At 44.8% G+C, this 24,971-nt stretch overlaps 1 protein-coding gene across 3 annotated transcripts in view; it reads left to right on the forward strand.

Moving 5' to 3' along the window:
• Positions 1-453: 453 nt before the first annotated feature.
• The window catches only part of ITGB6 (integrin subunit beta 6), a 100,822-nt gene continuing 76,304 nt past the window's right edge, over positions 454-24,971 (forward strand). For 2 of the 3 annotated variants that reach the window (XM_083153962.1, XM_083153964.1), the window contains exons 1-5: positions 3,428-3,674; positions 3,774-3,850; positions 9,555-9,634; positions 19,373-19,577; positions 22,868-23,114. In XM_083153962.1, the coding sequence (XP_083010088.1) occupies positions 3,790-3,850; positions 9,555-9,634; positions 19,373-19,577; positions 22,868-23,114 (593 nt within the window). In that variant the 5' untranslated portion in view covers positions 3,428-3,674; positions 3,774-3,789. Of the gene's footprint in view, positions 644-3,427; positions 3,675-3,773; positions 3,851-9,554; positions 9,635-19,372; positions 19,578-22,867; positions 23,115-24,971 lie in introns of those variants that run through there. The other variant, XM_083153963.1, reaches the window with a different exon arrangement.

Below are 24,971 nucleotides of genomic sequence, written 5' to 3' on the forward strand. Positions count from 1 at the left end.
CCTGGCTATATCTCCGGTTCCCAGGGGGCTAGAGACACGGGGCTGGGCTCGTTAGAAAGCCCCATCCCTCAGCTACAAAATTGGCTAATGGGTGGTCCTGTGCACCCCCGGACCACCCCCTAGATTCGCCTATGCTCCTCCAGTACTTTCAGTAAAAGCATTAGCTTTCCAACCAGTATAATTAGGACCAACCTACAATGAATTGCTATGTGATATTCAGCTTATCACAAGAAGATCAGACTTAGCTCACAAACATGAAAGGGAGCCTCAGCTGCGATCGGGAATAGTGTAGAATAAAAACAACATCTTGTTCCATTCATTAAGTCTTTATTTTATCAGTATATTATCTAAAGGAACAAAGTGGGGATAAAGAAAGTATAAGATGACTCAGAAGTCTTTTATCTGATTTTTCCTGAATAGGTGTCTCATGAACTGCATGATCCTGTGTACGACCGTGCAGTAGATATCTCTATCCTGCATTCAGCTGCCATCAACAGCGAGAGTTACGTGCGGCATATCAGATGGGACGACCTGCTGACAACGCATGTGAACGCACGATTGAAGGTACACACCAGGCTATCCGCGTTGGAACGATACATAGTTAGGTGTATCGCCTAATGTGCACCCTACCAAAGAGTACATGGTAAGTAAACAACACCAGAAAAACACACACAAGAGTTCAGTGCAGAGTACAAGCCAGAAAAAAAGCCAGCATTCTACATGTAAATAAAATGTAGAAAAGTTAAATTGCCCACACATGGTAAGATTTTTTTTAAACAATTATGGTCATTTCCAACCGATTGAAATGACCAATTGTTTAAAAACTTACTGTGTGTGGGCTTGATGACGATCTGATGTGGGGGGCATTGAGCCTACTGATCCCTTCAGCAACCGGAAAGATGAATGGCCCATCCTGCAGGATCATGGCCACATAGTACCATGTGTAGGCATGATGAACCATTGGCCGTGTTCCGGCACCAGCATCTTCCACACCTCCACCACACCCCCCGTGGCCACCTTATTCAAATGAATAGGAATTTTGAAATCTCCTGCCCGCCTCTGGCCTCTCCCTCTATCTGCCAACGCCTGGGTTGCGACAGAGGGGTGGACCCCCGCCGGGAGAGTCTGAACACCCCTGATCATGGCCAAACAAAGAGATTGAGTAAGCCCTCTGATTGTTTACTTAATCGTTCTTTGTGTGGCCATGATCAAGGGTGTTCTGGATTTTAAGGGACATTGAATAAATATCAGAATGGATCTGTTAAGCAGGGTACTTACACACTGCGATACGTGTGTACATTTTGTTCTTGTTGGTGAACACATTTACATTTTTTGCCAACATCTCTGTAAGCAATGTTCAAAATATCAGCAAAAAATTTCAACACTGTAATATGCACTGTATTCACCTTGTCCATGTTCTATGTTATATGTAGTTCGCCATATTTAGCAGTTTTAAATTAAACCAATTAAAAGGTATAATTTATAGTATTGTCATATTATTTCTTTCTTGGTGCACCACATTGTGACAAACTTTACTCTGTCCTATATTGATATCATTTACCCTTGTCCGTGGTAGCACACCCCTGAATTACTATTTATTTATTTTTATTTATTAACAGTTTCTTATATAGCGCACACATATTCCGCAGCACTTTACAGAGAATATTTGATCATTCACATCAGTCCCTGCCCCAGTGGAGCTTACAATCTGTATTCCCTACCACATGTACACGCACACACACACATTCTAGGGTTAATTTTGTTGGAAGCCAATTAACCTACCAGTATATTTTTGAATTGTGGGAGGAAACCATGTGACCCATGTACCCAGAATAAACCCTCGCAAGCACGGGGAGAATATACAAAATTGGCCATGGTGGGGATCGAACCCATGACCTCTGTGAGGCAGTAATGCTAACCATTACACCATCCGTGCTGCCCATCAATTCAATACTATCAATACTATCAAGGGAAACAGCGGATTAGCCCCAGAGTGTTTGCATGCAGTTGTGGCGCAGTAAGTGAGCAAATGCAAATTCAGCACTCCGATTTGAAATGCATCATATTTTAAGTCACATACCCTTCATATATGATCTATAAATTGGATAACACATAAATGATACATGTTTATGTCTAATTCTATGTCACCTTCAGAAGTGGGATATATGGCTGCTACCAATTTTTAACAGGGGATTTATTTTTTCCTCATATTCCAAACTTTTGTTAGTTCAGCAGATCCAAGATTGCTTCAGTCAAATGAAAATTAAAAAAAAACTTTTTTTTTTTACACCTCGTTGGTCGACAGGAATTCCCTACCTGCAGTACATTGCATTATCAGTAAATCACCCGCTTAGCATCAATGTTGTCCCTGTATGCTGTGTGCAAACATGTACTGTTGCTCTCCTGTCTATGAGTATTTAAAAGGTATTTCATGAATTATGCTTGATACATACAAAGTAAAAGAAAGCAATGTTATTTCTAGAACTTACAGTGGAATATGGTCGGTTGGTCGACCTAAAGATGGCCGACAGTCATTAGGTCGACACCACTGGGTCGACACACTGCAAGGTCGACATGGGTCTAGGTTGACATGGGTCAAGGTCGACAGGTCATTAGGTTGACACAAGCATTAGGTCGACAGTGAAAAGGTCTACATGGGGTTTTTCACTGTTTTTAGAGCCGACATGTGCTGACTAGGGCATGGTGGGAATATTGAAATAGTAAGCCGATCGCAGCGTGTCACCGTGTCCAAAGCATGGCGAGCGCATCTGTGCACCTAATCCTGTCCATGTTGACTGTGTCGACATTTGGGTAAAAAAAAACAGTGAAAAACCCCATGTCGACCTTTTAACTGTTGACCTAAACCAAGTCTACCTAATGCTTGTGTCGACCTAATGACCTGTCGAACCTAACCCATGTCGACATAGACCCCTGCCAACTTTGCAGTATGTCGACCCAATGGTGTCGACCTAATGATTGTCGACCACCTTTAGGTTGACCCAACAATCCATACCCGCACAGTATGCATGGTAATATTTGTTTGCAATCTTCTCCCAAAACTTGTTCTCGCTCAGAATTAATTTGATTGGCATCACGTTAGTTTTAATAAATCCCGCATGCACAGAAGCAATCATAATAGTTTCATCTGCATCGCTACTTGGGATAAAAAAATGTCCTCTGACGACATCTTGGGTACAATTCAGGAAGCAGAACAGAATATGATCTTCTACTTTAACCCTTCAGCTGCGTCTCGAGTTGTGCTAAATCCTTGTAGGCTTTGTATTGGGAATGAACTGAAGTATAAAAGAGGTGTTTAGGAAATTGTCTTTTTTTTTACATCACATTCCTACAGGGATTTCTGAAGATGAAACAATGTAAAAATTCTGCCTGTACTGATTGAAACTTGAGCTGAACAGTGAAGTGCCAAGACAGGTTGAAAAAACACATACGCTCTTTAGGACCGAGAGAAGTGTCCTGTACCTGGCTAAGTGTCCCCACCTTCTTTGGTGTAGTGTACCTGTATTCCTTATAGGGAAAATAAGGAAGTGGCTAGATCCAAGTTGAAAGGTGTTTCTACCTGCAGAATGCCAGTTTCATTCTGTGTAAGCTTGCATTCCCAGCTCATGTGTGGATTGTACATTACTAGAACTTGCTGATTCTGATTTACAAGGAATGTAAGTGACCTGTATAAACTGGATCACAGTTCTAGATCCCACCTCACCACTAGAGTCCAGAAGATAAATTATTTTTTTTTCTTCCATATATTTATCCAGCCAGAAGTAAAAACGAATGGGGATTGAATTGATTTGGCTCTTAGCTTTTTTTCTGCATGGGAAATATCATGTTCAAGGTAAGACTGGGTTTAATTACTGAGGTATTGTATTTATTGTTATATATAGTAACATGTAGTAATAATTTGTAATCTGATCAACAAATCAGTGTTTCCCTTGTGATAAAGAACCTACTTCCTGTCACACTTACCTCAGGCTCAATGGCTTTGATACAGTCAAACGTACAGTACAAACTAATATAGTCATGTGACGTTTAAAAGCCATTGAAAAACTGTAAGGAAATGTTGGGTAACTCCAGCATCTGTTTACATACAGTACTCCGGTTCTCCAGACACCCTAGTTGGTACATAAAATAAGTGAAGCATGATTGCATGTTGTTTTAAAGGATTACGTGTGGTCACAGAATTGGCACACAGAACTGTGGTGGCTCTAAAACATATATATTTGCGTTGAAAGGTTTAATGTTTACAGTGTAAATTTTATTGATGCTAGCTCATGACCAACCTGAATTCTTGTGGTGAGGGAATTGGCCCACAAATAGAAAAAAACATGGTTTATTATGGTCCGTGACACATGTGGAACAACATTCAGGTAGGCTTAGTAGGGAAATTCACCACTTTTACCTTGTATTTATTTTCCATTGATTTGCATCTGGTTTTCTTATTTATTTCCTCCTCTCACACAGAGGAAGTAAAGAAATTCTGTTTACAATATGGCTAGATCATTCTCCTTAATTAGTATTTCTTTCCTGGCATAGTTCAGTAGGAAACAAAAAGGAATATATGTTATATTTGTGTATATATGCTCATAGTCAGTGCCGTCTTTCCTACTGGACTTAATGGGCAGTTGCCCAGGGGCCAAAGGATTCTAGGGGCCCACCCCCAATGGGAAAGATGTCACTGCCCCTGGGAGCTGCTGTGGTGGTGGGTATCGGTCAGCGGCGTCCAGGCGGCTGCGGCTAGGAGCTTGTAGCGCTATTTGCCCGGCGGCGGGGTGGGATGCGCTGCTGAATTTGAAAACATATTGAAAAGACTTGCCGGATGCTGATTGGCTGTATTCACTCAGTGTCCGGCCAGTCTTTTCAAAATGTTTTCAAATTCAGCAGCCCCGCCGCCTAGAAAATAGGGCTACTAGCTCCCAGCCGCCGCTGCTTGGATCCCTGCTGCCTGAGTGCTGCTGCCCGGATCCCCGCTGCCTGGACGTCGCTGTCCAGACCTGCTGCACATAGGTGGGGGGGCCCAGTGAATTATTTTGCCCAGGCGCCCACAGTGATGTTAGGACAGCCCTGCTCACAGTGTAAGCTGTGCATAACTTTATCACATTGCTCTGTATGTAATAATATTGGTCTAGAATGCATTGGGTTGACCCCAGAAGGTTGACATGGCTTAGGTCGACACATGATATAGGTCGACAGTCAAGATGTTGACATAGTTGACATGGACACCGTCAAAGTATACTGTGTCCCCTCACATGGCTCGCTGTACTCCTCCATGCTTCGGGACACGGTGCCTCTATGCTCGGCACACTATTCTATTCTCGTTCTACGCCCTAGTGGATGGCAGGGCATGAAATACTGCCTGTCGGCATATGACGGCTCAAAAAAAACATGAAAAACTCGTTGTCCTTTCGACTGTTGGCCTAGCCATTGTCAGCCTTCCAACCCTGTCAACCTTAGAATTTGATACCAAGGAAAGATATGGAAGTGTTCCTCTGGCGCTTATAATTCAAATAAAGTTTTTTTCTTTTTTTTCCTTCCCAAACAGGAATTCCCCCAAAAGGAAAGTAGAAAAAATACAAATAGCGTAATACTGTATGACATCAGCATAAAATCACACACACAAATATTCAGGGGGTCCGTACCAAGGGTAATAGTCTACTTAGGGAGTAGACAATCGCGTTTAATGGAGGGACAAACTCCTGTCACCAAAGGCTTTGAGATTCCTCCACATCCAAAGGCAGTCACTCAGATAGGAAATATAAAGTAAAACACCATCATAGTGTAATACAATTTTATAAAATGATTTTAAAACAAGATGGTACAGAGGTACAAGAAAAATGGACTCTCACCCAACGTTTTTGCCCACAAGTCATTGTAGACAAAACAAGCATGAGTATGTTTCCCCACACAGGCGTCCCTGGAGGTGCTATACGGAGGTTTGAAGTCCAAAGAAAAGTCCCTCTGCAGTCCACAAATACTGACCGGTTTCGACACTATGCAGTGTCGAAACCGGTCGGTATTTGTGGACTGCAGAGGGACATTTGTGGATACATACGGAAAGGTGTTAGAAAGTACTAACACCTTTCTCTTACTTTAAGTTTGTCACTAATACTATTCCTTTAATATTTTATTACATTCATCAATTTTATATCTCCTTTTGTACAAAACTCTGTCTTCTTAACACTTACTAACACTAATTAACACTTTAGTTTTTTACTGGTGTGCTGCTCTGAGCTTTCTAGCTTATGCTGATTTTTGGGGTGCCGCACCCCACACATAGATATAGCAAGAGGGAACCCCCAGTGGCAGAATTAATAAGTGGTGAGCCAAGGTGCAAAAATATAATTTGGGGCTCCGTCCTCCACCTCAACTCAAGTTCACAATATGCAACATGGAAGGAAAAGCAGAGGGTGACAAGAAGAGGCAGGGGGAGGCAGAGTGCAACAGGGGAAAACAGTGGAAGACCGGAAGAGGGTGACAGGTTCAGTTGCTGGCCCCTTAATCCATAGGGGCCCGGTGCACTGCAGCTGCTGCACCAATGGTAATTCTGCCTCTGGGACCACAAATACTAGGAGAAGCCTTGATGTATGGTTTGGGGGCTTACTCATGTGTTTGCAAATATATGTAACCAAGATCTCTAAATACTACTACTATGCACTTTGTAAATCTGGTTACTGATATCGATCAGTGTACTGGGGGAAACCATTTGTTTTATTAACGCTGTGTGACAGAAACCTTTATGTGCTGGAGGCGTAAAACAGGCAAAACCATTTTGAGACAGTCCAAGGTCAATGTTACCTCACTCCCTTTTAACTCACAAAGTATGGTTTATGTATGTTTACAAATACAGTCTCGTTATTTAAAAGCCACACCTTGTGATTAGAGTCTACTTTAAAATACTGTTTGGCTGTATTAAGTTATTAACAGGAGCAGTGAAGTGATTGGATGATTGGAACACAAATATTCTGTAAGATGAATAGCTGGTTGTCTAAGTACCTCACACCCTCACTGTATCCCCCCACCCACTTCTCCATCTAACCCCTTTCTTTTTTCCCTCCATTTTTCCTTCATCCTAACTCAACTCTGGGACCTCTTTACCAAAATGGGCCCTAAATGGGAATGGGGATCTTGAGAAATTTATCAAGCAATTAAAAAGTTCTTTTTTCAGAACTTGACTACTTTAGCATTAAGAGGTTAGGGTCGACAGTGTCTCGCTAGACAGTCAATAGGTCGATACCAAAAGGTCAATATGCACAAGTCGACTTGGAAATAGTTGACATGCGAAAAGGTTGAATTGAGTTTTTCAATTTGTTTTGTGTCATCAAATGGACTTAAATTAGTTACCACTTTGCTCTCCATGCTTCAAGCCAGGTGCCTTGCTACTGCTGCTTACGGCACACTTTACCGTTCCCAATCACAGTCCACATGGGTGGTAAAAAATGAAAAATCCCCCCCCCCCCCATAAAAATAAATCCCCAAAACTCATGTCAACCATTTCATGTGTCGATAATTGCCATGGGGACATTTTGCTTGTGTAAAACTTTTTGTCTATGTAAATGTCGAGCATGTAGTGTCGATCTATTGACCAGGTACCTGGTCAACCCCTCCCTTTTGTGCCAGCAGCTACTCATTCGCTTTGACCTACCAGCAGTAAAGCAGTGAGACGTTACTAGTCTCTGCACTACTAAACGTTACACACGTTATGTGGTAAGAAGCCACAAAGGCGACTTGTAGTTCTCAAGTGCAAAGTGATCCAAATAACATTTCTTGGTGTTCATGACATTTTGCTATTTAATTAAAAAAACATAATTTTTTTTTTTTTTTTTTTAAATATGCTTTTTACATTGTGTGTCTGAAAGGAAAACTGCAGCAGAGCAGCAAAACACATAGCAATATATGTAATGACTGAGTGATTCTGTGTATTCTCAAACTGTAGTGGTCCGGACCTGAGCCGTCTTTCATTACGCAGCATAATGCTGAGATAGACATCAGAGCACCAAGGGATTTCAGGTTTCCAGATTCGCTGCTGTGGCTCAGGCTCGTTAAGTACTACCATAATTATCAGTATCCGGACAAGGGGTAGACAGCAAAAAGGTCGACAACCATTAGATCGACATGCATTAAGGTTGACATTTATTAAAGTCGACATGCAAGAAGGTTGACATGGGTTTATGTCGACATGCCATTAGGTTGACACAAGCATTAGGTCGACATGGGAAAGGTTGACAGTCAAAAGGGTCGACATTGGGGTTTTCCACTTTTTTTGGGAGCCGACATGTGCCGACAGGCGATATTTCATGCCCTACTATCCACTAGAGCAGGCATGGCCAACGTTGGCCCTCCAGATGTTCTGAAACTACACATCCCAGCATGCTTTGCCACAGTTTTGCTATTAGAGAATGCTAAAACTATTGCAAAGCATGCTGGGATGTGTAGTTTCAAAACATCTGGAGGGCCAACGTTGGACATGCCTGCACTAGAGCATGGTGGGAGAATAAGATAGTGCCCGAAGCATGGCAAGCGTAGCAAGCCATGGGAAGGGTCACGGTGCTACGTTTTAGTGTCCATGTCGACTGTGTTGACATTTGGAACAAAAACAAATGAAAAACCCCATGTCCACCTTTTGACTGTCGGCCTTCCCCATGTCGACTGAATGGCATGTCGGCCTTCTTGCATGTAGACCTTAATGCATTATACAAAGGTGACCCCAAGTGCGCCTCCTATAATTTAGCAGCTACTCTATAAATCCCCCTTGTTAATGGGAGATAGAAAAGGGATAGAAATGGGAAAATTTGAGCGTGCTAATATATCCACCACCTTATTAGGTATCACAATAAGCCATAATTGGACAAATAGGGAAAATGTGGACAACTAGTGACAATAAAACTGTTATGTTTTTATTAAAAAACAAATTTCTTTAAAATGTCGTGATCCACAATTGCTTAAATCAGCAATCTGTCTGAAAGGACCCACTTGCTCCATACTTTTGATGTATTACCTGTTTGTGTAACCCCTGATGAAGTCTTTGAGATGAAACGCGTAGGATTTTGGACTTACCTTGTATCGTCTTGAATTGAACAAGCAATTGTGGATCACGACATTTTAAAGAAATTTGTTTTTTTTTTAATAAAAACATAACTGTTTTATTGTCACTAGTTGTCCACATTTTCCATATTTGTCCAATTATGGCTTATTGTGATAGGTAATAAGGTGGTGGATATATCAGCGACCTTAATGCATGTCGAACTAAATTCATGTCGACCTAATGGTGTCAACCTTTTTGTTATCTACCCGTTGTCCCACACCCATAATTATCGCATTCTCATCCTCAGTTGGAAAGGTACTTATGGGAAGCATTGCCCACATATTGCTAAATAGGTCCCAATACCTCTCTGTCTGTCAGTATACGTGCTTTCCCTATATTTCATGTTAATGCATTGTTACCAACCTGGATTGTCTGTACTCAGCCAGAAGTATGTATTACAAATACTAATATAGATCTTTGTGCATCTCCCCACCTGCTCTCTCTCTCCTCTTGGATGTAGGAAGTTGTTCCTTGGGAAGTACAATGACATGTGGAGACTGTCTGAAGTTAGGACCACACTGCGCATGGTGCTCCCAAAAGGTAAAGTTTTACCAATGTAGGGGTATAAGCAATTACTACAATTGATGACAAAACAGGATATTTCTATACAGTGTAAACACAAGATTGTTATTGAGTTTCTCAAACTCTGCCATTACAGTCCAGGTTTTAAGGATATCTATTGTGGCTCAATTAGTTTCTCCGTCATTTTGATTTAAATCAAGCATGGATAGCCTTAACCCTTTGAGTGCCAACGCCTCTGTGAGAGATGTGCAAAATATCTGCTAAAAATTGCCAGCGCCGCCCACATTTGTTATATAAATTCAAATAAAAAAATGTTGTGTAAGAAAAAATGATATTTCCTAATGCCAATCTTGACTAACATAGTGACGATTGCAAAGAAAATCATTCTTAAATATTGGAGAGATACAGGGGCGGATCCAGGATAAAATGACAGGGGGGGCACCATGATAAAAAAGGGTTTGGGTGGGGGAGGGGCGGTGTTAGTGGTGCCAGTGTACATGCTAAGAGAGCGGCAGGAGAGGGTGGGAATGGAATTAAAAATAGGCCCTGGCATTTAAAGTACGCAGGCCCACCATGGCGACAAAGTGAAGGATGTAGTTGTGCGAGCGCCAAAGGCGCGTTCCAGAAAAGGGTGTGTGGCCACTCAACAGGGGGCGTGTCAACACCATATACAACTTCTACACATTATGCAACAAAATACTAGACCCCATTATACTTGCCCCTTACACATGATGCCAAATGGAATGAGCCAAAATTGACATAATGCCACATGGATTGTGTCAAAATTCACATAATGCCACATGGATTGAGCCAAAATTTACATAATAACACACACGGATTGAGCTAAAATTCACATAATGCCAAATGGATTGTGTCAAAATTCACATAATGCCACATGGATTGAGCCAAAATTCACATAATGCCACACGGATTGAGCCAAAATTTACATAATGCCACATGGATTGAGCCAAAATTCACATAATGCCACACGGATTGAGCCAAAATTTACATAATGCTACACGGATTGGGAAAAAATTCACATAATGCCACATGGATTGAGCCAAAATTCACATAATGCCACACGGATTGAGCCAAAATTTACATAATGCTACACGGATTGGGAAAAAATTCACATAATGCCACACGGATTGAGCCAAAATTCTCATAATGCCACATGGATTGAGCCAAAATTCACATAATGCCACACGGATTGAGACAAAATTCACATAATGCCACATGGATTGAGCCAGAATTTACATAATGCCACACAGATTAAGCCAAAATTCACAATACACTTCATAAACAGGGACATTGTCCACCAAAGGTGCGCATTAAACATTTACACCATAATGTCCATTACACGTTAAGTTACACGCCATTATGTCCATTATGTGTTATGCCAAACACCATAATGCCTAATAAAAATTATGCTACATAAGAGCAGAGAAGTTCTGCTTCTCTACATGCTCATTGCCAAGGGTTCCATGCTCATTGCCAGAGGTTCCATGCTCGTTGCCATGTGTGATTACATGCTCATTGCCAAGGGGGAATACATGCTCGTGGTAAATGGGGGACAGCCGTCGCCAGGCAGAAGTGATAGCCACTGACAGTGGCAGAGCCTGGCTGTATTCAGAGCACTGCAGGTCCCGGCTATTTGAAATAATCCCCCTTTCACACCAGAAAATGCATTCCCAGGTTGGCCCCTTTTACACCAGCCTAGTCCCTGCATTTTCTGGTGTGAGGGGGAGAGAAAACCACCCCTCCCCCTTTAACCAGTTATGTAATTTAACCGGCTATATCTTCGGAACCAACTGACCCATTTACATGAGACAAGTATTATATTGAAGAACTTTTGAGTGGGCTTTGAATGATTTTGGTCCAGTGAAACTGGAACGTTTGGTTCCAGAGTAATCTGCCCTCAAAATCATGAACAGCCATGAAATTACATTTCAAAAATAAAAAAGGCCCAGCGATTTGGAATTGATTGATATCAACCACAAGCTTCTGTGATGCCAGGGCGGGAACTGGCAGCTGTCGGAACTGGGTGGGGGTCGGAATTGACGGGTCCCATATTATCCTATGGGGAAAAAAACGTTACAGGTTTGCCAGGCGATATCTCCGGTTCCCGGGGGGCTAGAGACACGGGGCTGGGCTCGTTGGAAAGCCCTGGTCCTCAGCTACAAAATAAATGACAGGGGGGCACGTGCCCGGGTGCCCCCCCCCCTGAATCCGCCACTGGAGAGATACAATAGATCTACCCCTTCTCCCTCTGAGGTCAAAACACGCCTTCTTCACACCATGTATTTATAGACAGACAAAATAACCTTATTTAGAAAAAGGTGCTCAATCTTTTTACAAAAAGTGGCCTTATATAGATACCATGGATGATGAAATACAAGCACAAGTTTTCTAAATATTTGCTATAACTCAATGGTGGCCATACAAAAGTTTGTATGGATCTCCGGACGTTACCGCATCAATAGTTTACTAATCTCTAGAATAAATTGATTTCAATACTCCTGGTTTGAATACATGATAACCTCTTACTATTCAACGTTTCGGTACTTGTTTCCTATCTGGGCGCCCGTCGTGGTGATCGCGGGTACATTTATGTCTGGCCGCGACGCGACCGTCGCGATGCCCGCGATTTCCCATTGAAACCCATGTTAAACATGGAAATCGCGTCGGTCGCGTCGCGGCCGGCCATAAATGTACCCGCGATGCCCGCGACGCGATGCACCCGATTTCCCATAGGAATCAATGTTAAATGGCCCGACCGACGCGATTTTACTGTTAAATGCCTCAATGGACCCGATGTGGCCATAGGAATCAATGTTAAATGGGCTACAGAGCCCAAATAGGCACAATTAACCCTTAAATGTCCCCCCAAATTTTTAACGCCACCCCACGATCCACGCCAACCCGAAGCGTGGCGAGCGCAGCGAGCCCGCGAGGGGCGGCGGTACGCGTCCTCCGACCTTTTCATGCCCTACTATCCACTAGGGCGTGAGAATAGAATAGTGTGGCGAGCGCAGCGAGCCACCGAGCCCGAAGCGTGGCGAGCGCAGCGAGCCCCACGAGGGGACGCGGATACCTTCACAGTTATACGCGTCCCCTCGCGGGCTTCCCAGGTGTCCATGGCGACGCGGACACCTGTGAAGGTATCCGCGTCCCCTCGCGGGGCTCGCTGCGCTCGCCACGCTTCGGGCTCGGTGGCTCGCTGCGCTCGCCACACTATTCTATTCTCACTCCACGCCCTAGTGGATAGTAGGGCATGAAAAGGTCGGAGGACGCGTACCGCCGCCCCTCGCGGGCTCGCTGCGCTCGCCACGCTTCGGGTTCACGTTGATGGCGGGGTGGCGTCAACTACTTTTGGGGGTACATTTTTATGTTCAGGGGTGTTTTTGCCCCATTTCCCATTGTTCCCTATGATAATTTGGGGAAATTGATCCATTTAACATTGTTTCCTATGGTAAATCGCGGTCATCGCGGGTAAATTGAGGCATTTAACATTGTTCTCTATGGGAAAATCGCGGGCATCGCGTCTGGCACATCGCACACGATTTTTTATCGGCCGCGATGCCCGCGATGGCCCCGATTTTACCCCCGATGCCCGCGATTACAATCGTGGGCGCCCAGATAGGAAACAAGTACCAATGTTTCTACATTTACCCTAACATGTGACATGGGCCCTTATTCTGATCGGTGAGGCCAGATCCGAATATGCGGCCAGGGCCGTGCGTGCGAAACCCCGCCTTCCATACGGATCGCCAACTCCGTCCGTACGCGGTAAGAAGCTGGCCGAACGGACCGCACGTGTATTTTTCATGGAATACGCCTCCTCCATCTCAGGGAACCTCCCCCATCATTCGATGGTCGCAGACCATCGAATGCAGGACCGAGTGGTCCACCAGCTCCCGCAACCTCAGACCACACGGACATTTTTCCGTGCAAAAGCAGGGATCTGGGCGGGCAGCTGACATCCGGCGATGTCATATGTCCACCCCCTACACGTGCGTCACGACCGCATTACCATACGTACTCCCAGCGTTTGCATGGGAACGCCCATGAAACGCGGGGCGTATGCATATGGTAATGAGCCCAAATAGCCCTTCACGCCCCTCTCCACCCCCTGTTCGGAGTGTTCACATTTCATGCGGGATTTGGCCGTACGCCCCGCTCGCACATGCGCAGAGACGCCTCTGCACATGCGCAGACACAAAACATCGGCGGCACGAACGCACGCGGATATTACCGCACCAACCAGAATAAGGGCCAGGGTGATGTTGTGTGAAATCTCATTGTAAGTAGTAAGTAAGTAAGTTTTATTTATATAGCGCACTTTCTCCAAATTTCTCTCAAGGCGCTTTACAGACATTAAAAATAACAATGCACATACTGCAATACAAAGGGTTATCAGTACAAGGAACAGGCAACAATGGCAGTACAGATGTACATCACACATACAGATATGCACAAGACGCATTCTAATAAGGGACACGGACATCGGGAACATATTTACCGAGCTGTGCAGTACCCAGGCAGCCATTCAGCGCCGCCACATGGTGATTGCACAGGCAGTAACAGTACTGATATATATAAACTAGATGTACTCTAATGAGGGACACAGACATGGGGAACACATCATTACTGAGCTGTGCAGCACCCAGGCAGCCAATCAGCGGCGCCACATGGTGATTGTCACATACAGTACATTACATTGCTAAGATGTTTTGTACCACTTGGACGGTGGACCACATATCATAAATCACCCCCCCCCCCCCCCCCTTTTATTGTAGTTGCTTTAAACCATATATATATATATATATAGATTATATTTCCTATATAAGGTAAACATTACAGGTCATTATGATGAATACAAATGTGTGTATGGAAATTTTCACACTTGGAACTCAAAGGGTTAAAAACGTGGACTGTAATGGAAGAGTTTCAGAAACCCTGATGTAAGTGATCATTTTTCCTATGCAGCCGAGCAACTGTGCATTCATTTCCATTATTGGGAGCATGCACCATCACCCCCCTCAGCTCAGAACTTTCATCAGGGTTACGTACCCACTTCCTGCAGTGTCCTGTCCCTCCGACTGCGTGTGGTATGACGGCCCGGCAGTCGGGATTCCAACGGTCAGTTGACCCCAAAAAAAGCCCTCGTTAATATAAGTCACTCTCTTGTGCCTTTGATTAGCGGCGCCCTGCTCCGTGAACAGTGGAAGGGCAGCTGACATCCGGTGATGTGGGTACGCCCAGGAAATGCAGGGTGTTCGCAAGCGAATGCAAGTCTCCGAGGTCGCCCATAGTGAAGGCCTGTACATGCGCAGAAGCGATTATCCGCATGCGCAGGAAGAAAATATCAGTAATGTAGCGTACCAAGCAGAATAACCATCGAGGTCGGATGAAATGTGTGGTCTCCTGCGCATCTCATCGGAGCTTGAAGATCGCACGGGCTGCAGGTATGTGCAGCCCAGATGAACACAATAAACCATTTGTGCATCTTAGACCTTTAAAATGTTCCATATAATATTATAATGTAATTTTTCTATGTTTTGTGCTACATACAGTGAAATATTCCTACAGCTCAGAGAATTATCACTAGTAAGCTCTTATTACAATGAATAGCGTCACCGAGACAAACAGTGGGCGGAATTTATTGAGCCCTTTAAGGGCACTCACTGCAAGAGTCACTTCCTGTCTGTGATATAATTCATATAATACAACATAATTAGACTGTGAGATTGGTTTAGAGATAAATGGAAAATGAATCAATATTTGCGTCTGGGTGGAAGTCAAGGAGTGCCCCCTAGATGTCCAGACCATCATCACAGGTTATTGTTTGTTACACTGCTGGGAAATTAGCTGACTAGGATTAGGATTCCCTGTGGCTAAGTAAAATATAAAGAAGAAAGACTAAAGGGGCCTACACATGGGGAGATGAGCGTTCTTAGGATGCTTTATCGCTCAGAACGCTCAGCACACAGCGCTGTGATCTGTGCTGAGCGATCTGTCAGAAGCAGTTTTCTCTGGTGAGAACACTGGCACTGCCTGGCGTTTAAGTAGATTTATCCAGCATGCCGGATATTAATCATCGGGGCGATAGCGACACGCATGGCAGCGCATCACAATAACTATGCCCCTACACACAGATCGATGTGGGGCAATTTCTAAATGATCTAGTGAGATCTCTTTGAAAATGCCCGGAATCGCTATGTGTGTAGGCCCCATTGGATTACAGAGTACATATGGTAAAGTGGAACTAAACTAACCCTTTGAGCACCAAGTGGATTTGTCGAAATAGGTGTGAAAATTGGCAAGCAAACTGTTATTCACCCTAATTTTTTTTAAACAACATTTAATCCATATAGAAAATGTGGGCGAAGCTGGCATTTTTAGCAGATATTTTGCACAACTCTCACAGATATGTTGTCACTCAAAGGGTTAAAACATTTTTTTTTTTTTTTTTGTAACACTGGCTAAGGCAGATTGTCTCCGCTTTTGCTAACGGTGCCCGCTACGATTACATGACCATGGTGCCATCACCCTTACAGCATACGCAAACATATTAGATAGGCCAGTGATGGTTAACCTTGACACTCCAGCTGTTGTTAAACTACACATCCCAGCATGCCCTGTTTTACTATTTGGCCGTGCTAAAACTGCCATCAGTGAGATAGGCACTAATTCATGTTAGTTGCTTTCATTTTCATTGTTTTGTAGCTAGTTTGCTGATGTTAAGTCATATGGAAACATACTTCAGGCTATATGATATTAAGCAGACACAATGGTGACAGGGTTTGGTCACCTGAGACTCAGGTTGCTGGGTATGCAGGCCATGTTTTGGCTACTCAGGGGAAGATGTATGAAGCAGTGATAAGGGAGGAGTGAGCCAGAGAATAATTAGCCCATGGCAACCAATCAGCACGGAAGTAACAACTATAATTTGCATAGCATAAAAATATACAGAGCAGGTGATTGGTTGACATGGGCCACTTCTCCTCTGGCTTACTTCTCCTCCCTTAAGGCCCCTTTCACACGCTCCGGCTCCTGCCGGGCGACGAAACCCTGCATGGATAAAAGCCGTTCTGTGCACAGTAGTTAGTAATGGCCGCGATTGTGTCCATTCACACGGGACGGCCACTGTAGCCATCCCGACCATTGTAAACTCCTGTGTACGGCACAGCTTCCTGGCCTTGCGGAGTTTCGCCGCCCCGCAGGAGCCGGAGCATGTGAAAGGGGCCTCTCATTGCTTCATACATATACCCCTCAGTTTGGAAAGTATTTAGCCAAATGGGTTGACTCTCAATAGAAAGGTGGATCAGGAGGGGGATGTGGATGACATCTCAGCGGACAGGACGCCAGCAGTCAGATTAAAGGTGCCAGCATCCTGATTTGTGGTCACAAGTCTGGTGCCGGAATCCTGACTCGGATGTGGATGCTGATGCCGGAATCCTGACTGACAGCACCCAGATTGTAGTATGCAGGGTGGTTTAGTGTTATATCGGGGTGGGGGAAGGGGATGAGGAGAAGGTTAGGATTAGGTTGCACATGAGGGGATGCGGGGTTCGGGTTAGGCTGTGGGAGGAAGGGTTAGGGTTAGGCACTAGCAGGGAGGGTTAGGTTGTGAGGGGGTTAGGCTGCAGGGTGGGAGGGATTCCCTCTATTGGGATCAGCGTCGATATTCTGGCCATCGGCATCTGGTCCGTAGGTCATCCGCATGTATTCTGAAGGAAGGGAGGCACGGTATCCCTAGTTGGAGAGCGACTGGCCCATCAGGTGCCACTCAAAACACCCTTGAGTGCCACCTTGTTGCACCAGCGCCTGGCTAGATGTTGACTGTCTAATTATTGTTAAAATCACTGTAGTTCGTCTGAATTCATGTTGATAAACATCTACTCTGGCACACATTGCCGCTAACAGCTAAATGTATTTATTGATCCATGTCATTCCATACTGTGTGTGAGCAATGTCAGCAGAAATAAGACAGCATGCAGTTAAAAACTTAAAAGCATTCTTGAAATGAAAGTGGGTCAATATCCTGAACATGTCAACAATGATGTTTCTTACCCCATCATCGCTAGAAAATTAAAAACGATATGCTAGGAAGGCAGACATTTTTTAGCCTGAACAAATATTCCGTCAATTTGCAGAGAACTAGTGACATCACTGTGGTATGAGGCACTGCAATGTCAATAATCAAAATGGCTGCCTCCTACAGACATTGGGACAGATGTACTAATCTTATAGATGGGTACACATTGGAATGATCTCGGGACAATTTGCCATTCCTGAAGATAAACTACCTACTGTACAACTACACTCAGTGTGTGTGTGGTTAATTGCTCGCTCCTGCCAGTGACAGACATTGGGGCATGATGTATTAAGCCTTAAAAAGAGATGATCGCAAGGGTGATAAAGAGTGATAAAGGTCAGCTACTAACTGACATTTTTAAAATACTGCCTATAACATGACAGTTAGGAGCTGATTGGCTAGGCATTTATCACTCTTTATTATCCTTGGGTTTATCTCTTTTTAAGGGTTAAAACATCTGCCCCAGGCCTTCATAAAACTTGTTTTAATGTATACACAGAATATGGGCTCAAGGGCATTTGTTCTGATGTCAGAAAGAATGCTTGATTCAGTTTGCACCCATCTTTAGATAGTGGTAAAGTCAGTGGCGGTTTTTACTTATGGGCTGCAGGGCTGAAGCCTCTCAAAGTAAAAAATCTGCCACTGTAGTGAAACCAGATGCAGGGGGGGATGCTCTTACATTCGCTTCCCAGCTCCGCCGCACATCGCCGCCTATTGCCTGCATAATTATCGCATATGCAATAACATATGCGATAATTATGGCAAAGGACAGCTCTTAGCGTTAAGAGCTGTCCTTTGCGATAGGGTCAGCGGGTACCAGGGGGACCCGGCGGCTCTCCCCTCCCTCCCTTACCCGGCGCTGCTGCGCCGGGCTCTCCTCCTCCCTGCACCCGGAAGAGGATCAGTGCAGGGAGGAAGAGGTCACAGGTCCGGGCAGCACAGGTCTGTGCTGCCCGGACACAGGTGAGAGGGGGGGTGGCGATGCGGGGTGGCGGGGGTCCGTGCGGGGTGGCGGTGGGTCGGTGCCGGGCGGCGGAGGTTTGCGGTAGAAGCCCATTGGCTTCTATGGGGCATCGCCAGTTTTTTCTGGCGATGCCCCCCCTGCCGGGGGATGCTTACAGCATCCCAAAATGCGGTAAAAACCCGATAACAGGGTTTTTACCGTATTTTTAGCTTAGAGAATCTCCCCCGCAGTCTGTGGGACTGCCCTGGCTTCACTGTGACTGACAGTGACTTCCTATTGGAAGCCTGACCTGCCAGTCACAAAGGCAGTCCCATTGGGAGGTGTTCCCTCCCTCTGGGACACCTTTCTGCAAACTGCAATGCAACAACAGCGATTGCGCATGTGCAGAACCTATATCGGTACTGCGCTCGCGCTGGTCCCGGTGCCTGTCATTTGTATTGTACAGGTGCCGGGACCAAGATTCCTTCTATGGGCTGTTGCCGAAGCAGCCCATAGAAGCTGGCCGCATGCGCAGTACAGAGGTTTGTACTGCGCATGCGCCGGGGACCCGGGAGAAGAGGCGGCGGCGACAGGGGGAGGGGGGGTGCCTGAATCGCCGACTAAGGCTAAGTACATCTCCCCGTTATGATTCTGTAAAACATTTCCTGTCACTGATTTTATAACCAATAACTGTTTTATTTTACTTGTATAGAATTTTACAGATGTGTTAGATATTGCAGCCCGCTGCGACACTCAGGAGATTCTCCTACAGAAAGGCTGCCCGCTGAACCATATTGAATTTCCAAAATCCAAAGTGGAAACACAAAAGAATAATCCATTGACAGAAGGAGTCCAGAAAAACAGCAAAGATGTAACACAGATTTCCCCACAGAAGCTTGTCCTTAAGCTGAGACCAGGTAAACGGTCATTGCCTTGTAGTGTAAGAAGAAGCTGTAGTTGTTTGTGAACAATTCCCAGCACAATCTTGTAAGTCCGGGGTGGTCTCATGATAAATGTCAGTGTACTTGATGATGTCCCTTGTCCTTCCTTGCAAGGACAGAGACCAGACAGAAGTGTGCAGTGCTCCCACCTGGAAGCCAACTACTACCTGCAGTGTCTGGGTGCTGAGTGAAGTTAGATAAATGACTGTATTGCACTTAATGTACAGTTAAGTGCTGTTACTTACCACATGTGTCAATCACCGTCTTTAGGGGGAATTTAAGGCCTGGGAAGCCCCGATACACATGCAGGGGTTAAATTGTCAGCCTCAAGAAAGAAATGGGAACCAGCTGTTTTAAAACCTTTTGAACACTCCTACAGCCTTTTTTCATGAGGTTATTAAAGATCACCAGAATGGCCACCTCCTGCCTGCCACTGCTGATATCAGTTGATTGCCCTCAGTTACTATCAACAGACACCATCACGTCCCACCACTCACACATGCATATACCAATGCTGTATGCATGAATATGTCAGGGAAGCAGGGCCGGCGCTGCCACTTGGCAGCTTTAGGCAGCTGCCTAGGGCGCCAGCCACTGGAGGGCGCCCCCTCAGCCCAACATTCAAATATACTATATTCTTTTTGTCAGCAGGTCTCATGAATGGCCGCCACTTTTTTCCAGCTCTATTATTTTTTTTTTTAGGCTTTTTAATCAGATTTTAGGGGTGGGGGAAATGAGATGAAGGCAGTAGCCGCCCGGTTCTCACCAGCGATTGCGTGAACGCAGCTATCGGCGTCATGGAGCTGGCCGAAGCATCAAGGGTGAAGCTCTTCCCCGCCAGCAGCAGCAGAAGCAGTAACTCTGCAAATGGCACCGGAGCCGTCGAGAGAAAGTGTCAGCAGCAGGACCCACGGTGAGGCGTGGACGCTCTGCATTTTTTTGTGCTCATTGTGCGGTTGTGCAAAACCGCACCGCTCTCTCCCCCTCCCCCCTCCCCCTCCCCTCCCCCTCCCCTCCCCTCCCCTCCCCCTCCCCTCCCCTCCCGCCCTGCCGCCACCGGTGCCGGTTACCAGTGCACACCGACTCTGCTTCTGCTGCCCGGGCCGCATGGCACCTACAGGACGCTGGGAGGAGCAACCGCCCCTCACCTCCCACAGTATGCTTCAAGTAGCAAGCTGCGGGCCTGCAGCTCCTCGTCTCATACTACTGACAACCTCCGTGTGCTTCCTGGCTGGCAGCTGTACCTGCACCAGAGACACGGTATTGTGTTTATTTTTTAATTTATTTTTTAAATTTATTTTGCAGTGTATACTTATATATTGGGGGGGAGGGTCAAAGGTTTTATTGGGGGAGGGAGTCATAGGTTTTGCCTAGGGTGCCAAGAAACCTAGCACCGGCCCTGCAGGGAAGGACTACTCTCCCGACGAGAGCTATGATTTGCTATGCTTCCAGGCTTAGGACCTGGGAATCTGCTTGTAAATGCGCCACAGAGTAAGGATCTGATTAAATCCCTCTCACAGCACAATGCCCTGCCCCCGAAAGATATCACATACATTTGGCCCCTCCTCTCTTATAGGTCCAGATGCACTAAGCCTTAAAAGTGATAAAATGGAGAGTGATAAACCGCCAGCCAATCAGCTCCTACCTGACATGTCATTGACTGTGTTTGAAAAATGTCAGACAGGAGCTGATTGGCTGGTGGTTTATCACTCTCCATTTTTATCACTTTTAAAGCTTAGTGCATCTGGCCCATAGACACATTTTACCAGGACCTAATGACACTAATAGCCCAGGCCTCACCCCCATCACTAGGCACCAGCATCACCTCTCTTCTCCCAAGTTTACATCCAAGTGTACAATGACCTGTATGTTTTCCATATAGCCTTGCCGGAGCACAGGTGTATTTACTACTGATTGACACATTTTAAAAGGTCAATGGTTCTATTTATATAGTATTTCTGGGAGGAGACCTGGAAATCAAACACGGATTCGAGAAGCACTGATCTAAGGGTAAGCGGTCATTATGTCCACAGTGCCTAAGTTGGCAGGCACAAGATCGGCACATGAAAAAGGTTGGCATAGTTAAAAGGATGATGTGGAAAAAGGTGGACGTGCGTTTTTGCTGATTTAAAAAAAAAAAAAAAAAAAAAGACTTGTTCATAGTTTGCCATCACAGTATGCATAGGGGGCAATAAATAGTGTGCCACGCACAGGGAGGCCAGCAAGCCATGCAAGGGGAAGCAGTACACTATATGGTGTCCATGTCGACCTATGCCAACATACAGATGGAGCCACTGTCATTAGAGTGCTTCCTGGTGATAGAATCGCCATACGCCATCCCCTGCCAGCCGCCAGAGTCTGTCAGAATGGGGCCTATGCGATATGCTCACGCACCGGATTCTGTCGGAAGCCTTGCAGCCGGCTGCCCGCTCTCCCTCCGCTCCTTGTCTGTCTCCCTGAAGCGGAGACGGGCATGGAAGCATCCGGTCCCCACCGCCTTTCAGAGTGGGACGCGCCAGCAAGTGAGCCGCTCCCCCCCCCCCACTAGCCTACAACCAGCGCTATGGGTATGTTGCGCTGGTGGGCTGGCAGAGGGCGGTCCATCTGTAAACACCAAAAAGGAAAACCCATGTTGACCTTTTCCTTATGTCAACCTTTTTACCATGTCAACCTTTTTCATGTGTCAACCTTCTGCCTGTAGACCAATAGTAGACAACCTATTGACTGTGGACCTGGAGTCTGTTGATGAGCCACACCCGATCTAAGACATGCAGATGATCCAAAGTAAACATGGCTGCCCATTCCAACCTCACATTTCCTCTTAAGCTGCTACCTAAGGTTTCTTAGGAGGACACATATACTAATATAATTAGCATTGACTTAATTCTATATGAAACATATATTGTACTGATTTTTTTTTATACATAAAATATTTAGCCATTTCAGCCTTGGACCATTGACAGGATCTCCTCTGTATTCATTGTTCATTGTTGTGGGCATTTTACAAGCTTAGCACAGTAATACTATTTAATATTCGATCATGGATGAACAATTGGTTGTTTATTATTCATTATTGGCAAAATATTGATATCTGCAAAAAGTACATTAACATTTTTCACTTTTCGATTTCGTAAAAAAATAACTGTCAAAGTGTACCATCTAATAATTTCCTGTAAATATTACTGAATAAATTATCATTTGAAATGATATGCCGCAGAGTGGAAGCAGTAATATTATTCTAAAATCCCAGCCTTTGCTTTCTCCAGGAGATGAAGTTACGTTTCAGGTTGACGTCCGTCAAAGTGAAGATTATCCTGTAGATTTATATTACCTCATGGACTTGTCTGGCTCTATGAATGATGATCTGAAGACCATCCAGGAGCTTGGATCCACTCTTTCAAAAGAAATGGCCAAACTGACAAGCAACTTCCGCCTTGGGTTCGGGACTTTTGTAGAAAAGCCAGTTTCTCCGTATATTAAAACCGTTCCAGAGGAAATTGAAAACCCTTGCCAGTAAGCAACTTACTCATCTTTAGTCACAATATTGTCCCTAACTGCTGACGCGGAATAACTGTAATAAGACCAGTGTATAATGTGTTACTCAGCTGTGACTTGTTGAAGTGTGACAGCTGAAGAACACTGGAAACGTTCGCTGATGCCAAAATGACATCACTTTTTTTTCCTATAAAGAGAAACTAGAATCAAAATACATATTTAATATATTTTATCAAATATACGTATAATTAAATACAATTTGAAATGTTATTTTAATCATAGTATATCAATTTGTAATTTTGGAGCCATTTATTTTGCTTTAAAGCAGGCATGTCCAACCTGCGGCCCTCCAGCTGTTGTGGAACTACACATCCCAGCATGCCTTGCAATAGTTTTAGCATTCCCTAATAGCAATACAGGCATGCTGGGATGTGTAGTTTCACAACAGCTGGAGGGCCGCAGGTTGGACATGCCTGCTTTAAAGGAATATCAAAGGTGTGAAAATTGCCCAGCAAACACTTTTATTCATCATAATGACCTGTAATGTTTCCCTTATATAGGAAATATAATATTTTTTCACTCAACATATTTTTATTTGAATTTATATAACAAATGTGAGCGACGCTGGCAATTGTTGCGGATTTTTAGATGAACTGACTAAGGAATGTATTTATTAAAGGTTGGAGAGTGATAACATTGGCCCTTATTCTGATTGAGTCGGATGGCTCCGAGTGCGGACGGACGGCCGATGGTTGGTGTTTGCGCATGTGCAGAGGCGTATATGCGCATGTGCAAACGCCTCACACGTACGACCACGGCGTGAGTTCCATGCAGAAAATTATCGTACGGAACCATCCGAGCAGGGGGTGGAGAGGGGCGTGAAGGGCTGTTTGGGCTCATTACCATATGCGTACGCCCCGCGTTTCATGGGCGTTACATATGGTAATCCGGCTGTGACGCACATGAGAGGGCCGGACAGCTGACGTAGCCGGATGTCAGCTGCCCGCCCATATTCTTGCTTTCATACGGAAACATGTTGGAGTGGTCTGGAGCACTCGGTGCTGTTGACCACTCGGTCCAGCATTCGATGGTCGGCGACCATCGGAGGATGGGGAAGGTTCCCACAGATGGAGGAGGGGTTCACATGAAACATCCACTCGCGGTCCGTTCGGTCAGCGTCTTACCGCATGCAGACGGTGTGCGTGATTCGTATGGTAGGCGGGGCTAAGAGCACTCGGTTCTGTCCGAAATATGCATCTGTCCGATTCAACTAGAATAAGGGCCATTGTGAGATATAAAGTACTAACCAAGCAGCCCCTAACTGGTAAATGTAAGGTAGAATTTGATTGGCTGGTACTTCATCCCTCTCAATTTTATCTCTCTCTGAACTTTGATAAATACCCCCCTAAATGTATTTTGCTGCAGCATTAGTAGACTAATTTGTTTTTTCCATAGTAGCTACAGTAAATTCTGTTTTATGTTTTAGTATATGAAAGTAATGTTTATTTGTTTTCATGTCCACAATTTATTGTTAAACTTTAAATAAAGGCAAAATGTATCAAACCTTGAAGAGAGATAAAGTACTTCCCAATCAACTCCTGACATTTTTCGAAAACAGGGGGAGATGTATCAAACATTTGAAAGCAATAAAGCACGAACCAATCAGCTTAAATCTGTCATTACACAGCCTGTAAAAGGGCAGTTAAGAGATGATTGGCTGGGACTTTATCTCAATGTGCTTTATCTCTCTCCAATGTTTGATACACATCCCACTTAATAAGAAAAGCATTCCCTCCACCTGTACCTTTTCGGCTTGTACAATACTGTTTTTTATGGCCTGGACCAGCCAAAAAGGGCTTTTTTTAATGTTTTTTT

This window comes from Crinia signifera, chromosome 7 (assembly GCF_055691185.1).
Source record: "Crinia signifera chromosome 7, ASM5569118v1, whole genome shotgun sequence".
NCBI classification, from domain to species: domain Eukaryota; kingdom Metazoa; phylum Chordata; class Amphibia; order Anura; family Myobatrachidae; genus Crinia; species Crinia signifera.